General features: G+C 38.2%; 1 protein-coding gene across 6 annotated transcripts in view; it reads left to right on the forward strand.

Annotated features, from left to right (window-relative positions):
* tlk1a (tousled-like kinase 1a) overlaps window positions 1–5,719 on the forward strand; it is a 44,773-nt gene extending 39,054 nt beyond the window's left edge. For all 6 annotated transcript variants that reach the window (XM_082176115.1, XM_082176119.1, XM_082176116.1 and 3 more), the window contains 2 exons: window positions 141–248; window positions 4,659–5,719. In XM_082176115.1, the coding sequence (XP_082032241.1) occupies window positions 141–248; window positions 4,659–4,799 (249 nt within the window). In that variant the 3' untranslated portion in view covers window positions 4,800–5,719. The remainder of the gene's footprint in view (window positions 1–140; window positions 249–4,658) is intronic.
* Window positions 5,720–6,229: the final 510 nt, after the last annotated feature.

Raw genomic sequence — 6,229 nt, forward strand, 5'->3', positions numbered from 1 at the left:
CTCGGAATAAATGGGAATATTATCAGTACCATTTACAAGTTACAGAGTAATAGGGGGAATACCTGTCATTTTCCATCTGTAGAACTAGGTCATGTTATTACTAGATAGCATAACCATGCAAATTTGATTTGTTTTTTTAGCCATTTGGCCATAACCAGTCTCAGCAGGACATCCTGCAGGAGAACACCATCCTGAAAGCCACAGAGGTCCAGTTCCCTTCCAAACCTGTTGCCAGCAACGAAGCCAAGGTAATCAGTAATATAATAATCAATAATGATTGAAGAAGGTTTATGGGTGGTTGACATGACGCATCACAATAGTTTCTGTAGTGTGACTTTTTAACCGGTGAATTTCCTTTTCCAGTCTTTTGTGAGAAGGATTATTTTGTTGAAATAGTTTTTACACATAATTTGTATATCCTTTTTTAAAATGCTCATGGAGTTATGAGATTTTATTAATCACTCTTTTAAAAGTAGAAAATCTTGTATACTGTATATGTTCTTCAAGGGGATTGAAGAGGTGAATTACAATAAGAACCATAAATTTTTTTTGCCTATTTTATTGCTTGTATTGTCTTGTTTGAGGCCCCCTAGAGAACCCCGGCCACCTGTTTGAGAACCACTGATCTAGAACTATTAAAAAAAAAAAAGTTGCTTATTCCTTTATAAATTATTATGCTTGCAGTTGTTATTAGCTGACATTAATTGAGAGACACTATTGAATATTAGTGCTTTTAATCATTTGTCTTCACTGAAAGGTGATTTTAAAAATGGTGAGAAATGGTTTGCAGTTACAGCACCTAAAATATTGATGAAATGTCCATGTCTCTTGTTACTTGTCAATTATCCACATGCAGTAGTGCTAGATTAGTAAAGCCCCATTCACCAGCCCCACGAGGGGCTTTGTCACTACAGGGTCTAAAATGGCCGTTCCACTAATATTTTTTTGGTAGACTGCACATGTATCTTTAAAAATGTGATCACAAATGAGATATATTGATGGTAAAACTGAGATTTGACTTAGAATTAGTTTTCTAAAAAAGTAATATTCTGCTTTTGGAGAGTGTTATATAAACTACAGCAGTGCTAGTGCTTTAAATCATAACCCTCTATCAAAATACTATTTAAACTCATACTGCCGAAAAACTACGAAACATCATTCAAATCATACAAATTATATATTTTTTTGCTCCAATAATGAACATTATTCAGAGAAAAATGTAATATGAACTGTATCATTACTGAACCGCTCATTGCATCATATAATTAACAAGAAGTAGCAATGTATGAATCAAACTCACTGAGACTGCCAAAATTCTATTAATATTATATCCATGTGTTTGGTTTCAGATAAATCATATATAACTGTGAAATTGCTCGTAAATTCTCTGTTCTGTCTTATCTGCATTCAAGATAGGTGAAGTTTGAGCTCCACTGACACATTGGATGTCGCTCCCGAAAGTCGTCGTTCTTTTGCATAAAATTATACGTTTCTCAACATTGTGTCTCTGGACTTGCCTTCATCCTGTCACACACAGTCACCGATTCAGCCGGAATTCACCATTTCTCCATTGAAATTGAACGAGATCATGTTGCTTTTTCGCTGTGTGTTGCTGCTATGGAATATATACACAGATGATGAGCCAAAACATTATGACCACCTGCCTAATATGCTGTTGGTCTTCCGTGTGTTGTCAAAACACCTCTGAATGTGTCCTGTGATATCTGGCACCAAGACTTAAGCAGCAGATCCTTCAAGTCCTGTATGTTGCAAGGTGGAACTGCAGTGGATCGGACTTGTTGTTTCAGCACATCCTATAGATGCTCAGATTGAGATTTCGGGAATTTGGAAGCCGGGTCAACACCTTGAACTCTTCATCATGTTCCTCAAACCATTCCTGAACAATGTGTGCAGTGTGGCAGAGTGCATTATCCTGTGGAAAGAGCCACTTCCACCAGGCAATACCATTGCCAGGAAGGGGTTTACCTAGTTTGCAACAATCTTTAGGTAGTTGGCATGTGTCCACATGAATGGCCGGACCCAGGGTTTCCCAGCAGAACATTGCCCAAAGCATCACACTCCCTCCACTGGTTTGTAATTGTCCCACACTGCATCCTGGTGCAGCACTTCCCCAGGTAAACGGCACACATGTACACTACCGTCCGAGTGGTGTGAAAGAAAACGGGACTCATCAGACCAGGCTACCTTCTTCCACTGCTCCAAGTCCAGTACTGATGCTTGTGTGCCCATATGTAGGTGCTTTTGACGGTGGACAGGGGTCATCATAGGCTCATCTACACAGCCTCAAACGCAGCGAGTGTTGTGACACATTCCTCCCTTATAACCATCATTAAGACTTATGCCACAGTAGACTTTCACTCGGTTCGGACCAGACGGGATAGCCTCGATGAGCCTTGGGCGTCCAACACCCTGTCGCTGGTTTGTGGTGTGTCCCAGACACTGTTGGTAAATCCTCACCACTGCTGACCAGGAGCAACTCACAAGCCTTGCCGTTTCAGAGACACTCTGATCTTTATTCCTGCCCATTTCTCCTGCATCCAACACGTCGATTACGAGAACTGATTTCTTACCATCTAATCTACTCAGACCTTAATATATGTGGCCTTGTTAGGAGATGATCAATGATATTCGCTTCATCTCTGACTGATCATAATGTTTTGGCTCATCAGTGTATGTTTCCAGACTATTGCCCCAATTCTAAAATATAATTTCTAAAAATAAATGCATCATACAAGCCAAGGGAGCAGTCAGGCAGTGCAGCCAAAGGTTTAGTGATCATTTTACACAACTGAATGAATTCAAGGCACATATTTCCATTACAAAATACTTTTACCGTAAGCAAGTCTCTTTTGAGCTTCACTAAATGAACGAGTGTGTGCCTCCATGTCACTCAAAACAGCAGGAGATCCCTAGCTACAGTATTCTGGCAAATAATTTGCCAACATAATAGCATACATAGTTAGAATGTGACGTTAACAGTTGAAATTTAGGCCCTGTTTACACATTTTTGTTTTAAAACGCACAACTTTTGCTACGGTTATGCCTGGCGTTCACACTACTCTGGCGTTTTCAAACCTCGAATGCGATACTTACGAAAACACACCAAAACGAGACTTTTTTTTCAAAACGAAGGCATGCCTGCCCACATTACGCTAGCGGAACACGGTAATAACAGACCAGGGCTGCGTTTCGAACAATTGCCACTTATGGTTTCTGCGATCAATTAGGCTATCACTGCTTATGTGAAACGCAGCCCGGAGCCATCTCTCTTAACAGCTCAGTAACATACCAGCCTCGACAAACGTGTAAAAACTGTTTTAAAGCAAAAAAACAAACAAAAAAAAAACACGGCCTTAACACTAGAACGGCCATGGCGGTCATTTTGACCGTTTTGAATTTTATATCTGCAATAACTTTGTTGAAAAAATAAATACAATCCTGCTGGTACCTGACTTTTCCTAAAAGTGTCTGTATTTTCATTTAAAATGTTTTTCATATAAATTACACATAAGGCAAAAAAACAAATGAACATATTTACCTATTTCGGCCATAGACGGTCATATTGACCGCACGGAATTTCGCGGTATTATTATAGGCTATACCAATATACACAACAATAAAATGTTGTTAAAAATACACTAAACATATTCAACAACAAATCATTTAAATGTAATGATATTCAGAACAGAACAAGAATGAAAAAATAACTATAAACAAGCTAAAATGAAATGCGTTATAAGCGAAAGTGAAAGTAAGCGGCGTTAGGCTCACGTAACTTTCTAATTAGAATCAAAATGTTTCAACATTTGCGATGTATTTGGATGGTAAACTATTTCTTTATTATAGGCTTTGTACTTCACTCACGTTCCAATATCGACGGAAAAAAATCATCCTCTTCACATGCACAAAATGGTACGAATTGTAGGCTAGCCTACTAGGCTACAAACAGAGCAGTGGAATTTTTATGTTAGGTTGACTATTTTATTATTATATTTTATTGTGGCTATAATGAACAGGCTGCAATTGCAATACTGGAATATGGTTGGGGTGTGTGTGTGTGTGTGTGTGTGTCGGCGGGCGCGACGCGATCTAACTGTGTAAACAAATATGGGCTACTCCGTCATTTTGTTCAGGACATCTACGGATATTATTTATTTCTAAATGTATAATTAAACTTGTTTAAATGTACAGTTTGGTGTTGTTTTGTTTTTTAAAGACATATTAATACAATAAATGCATTAATCTCTCAATTGGGTATGTATCATTAAAGATATAGAGTTTGGAATATAGCGGTCAAAATGACCGCTTGCGGCAGTTCTAGTAGTTATGGAATTCTGGCACTTCTAGTGTTAAACACATTGTAGATTTTTCAGACCATATTTAACATCTGTTAAGGAAAACGTGTAGGATCTAAATTAAAACAACAAATAAAACGCAAGAGTTTTCACTGTTCATCATAAATTGCTGAACTTTGGCATACTCTTCTGTTTGAGAAACCATTAATTGCTGTTGTGGCAAAATTTCTAATTTTTATATTAATCACCATATTTTCACATTATTTTGTACAAAAACTGACAAGTCATGGTGTCCTTGAGTTTTTGCGTATGTAATCAATGGCATGTTACTGTTTTGTGTAGGCCTTCATCCGCCGGTGTCTAGCCTACAGGAAAGAGGACCGGTTTGATGTGCACCAGCTGGGCAGTGACTCCTACCTGCTGCCTCACATAAGACGGGCCAGTTCGTCAGGAACCCTGGCACCAAACTCAGCCTCCTATTGACAACTTGCACTGAGAACTCTTGACTGACAGCCGGACTGGCCAGCGTCTGATCTCCCTACCCGAGAGCAGGGTGGGAACATTTCCAGGCAGCCATAAGGAAAAGAAGCTGGCTTCCTCAGCTTGAGGAAGTTTGTGATGAATTATTGTGCTTTTGCAAGCAGCGAGATTTGGGTTTACTAAGAAAAGTGTTTCGGAAGCAAATGAAGAAAAATAAAGCATGAATATTTAGACATCTAGAGAATGTCACAATAAAGTCATTGAAGAAAAATAATGCCTTCTAAGGACTCAATAGGGCACAGCTACTGTCATTTGGTTTTTCCCATGGTTGCCTCCAAGTTCAAAGAGGAGAGTCCTGGAAAACCACTATCAATTCCCATGGTCTCGGCTGGGTTTCAGTAAATTAAGGATTTCTTTGAAGAGCATACATTCAGAGTTACTGTAACTGGCGTGCAAAGGTTTCATTTTTCACTCTGTAGTAATGTTATGTGGTACAGACAACAGTGTTAGCTTTCCTTGCTTTGTTCAACTAGCTATGAGAATGTAATTCTAGCATACAGAGAGGCTACTGGCACACTAGGCCCAGGCAGCAAACTAATGTTTAATGCACAAAATAACCAAATGTAGATGAATGGCAATGTACAGAATCCTATGCAGGACAAAATAAAAGAATCCCCTCTGGAGAATTCATGTATATTTGTTGTACAGGACCTTAATTTCAGATATTAACTTTCAGCAGATTCATCCTGTACAGAGGTTTAACATTTGCCCTTTTTTTTCTTGTAAATTTGGTTTCCTGGTGTGTTTTTTGATTTTGCTGCTTTGATGTTGCTCTTTTTCAAACCGCTGTATAATGTACTTTGGGTATAAATTGTACAGTCCTGTTAAAAGAATTTCAAATAAATGCCAGGAAGCTCCATTTACTGCAGTGTATTTGGTTTAGTGATGTGAATATCTGTTCTGCCAACAGTCTGTAGCGCCACCCACTGGCCTTCTAAAGGAAAGCTCTGTGCATGTGTCAAGTCAGAGTGAATCGAATGCAAAATACATGCTGGCAATGGCATTTTATTTCTGTAAATTTCTAATTATTTCCTGTGGGGTAGGATAAGCCACACCTGTACCTAGTAAATTTTAAAGTGTCCATCAGATATGTAGTGGAAAGGTGTTTTTGTGCTAAAAAAAAATTTTCTTATAATTTATAAATATGCAGGTTTGTCAAACATGTTGGTGACTTAACATAAAAAAATCAATGATTTAGGAAGAAAAAAATTATAATCATGCCGTAGGGCACCACTGTATGTATGTAGGACTCAATTTACCATTCATGTTCTTAAGGTATTGGATTAAAGGGGCTTGTTGTTCTAATAGAATGTGCCATTAATAAAAATTCCATATTTTGATGGATTTACAAAGCATTATGCAAAGCAAAGAAA

The sequence above is a fragment of the Leuciscus leuciscus genome (genome assembly GCF_965113295.1).
Source record: "Leuciscus leuciscus genome assembly, chromosome: 7".
Lineage (NCBI taxonomy): Eukaryota > Metazoa > Chordata > Actinopteri > Cypriniformes > Leuciscidae > Leuciscus > Leuciscus leuciscus.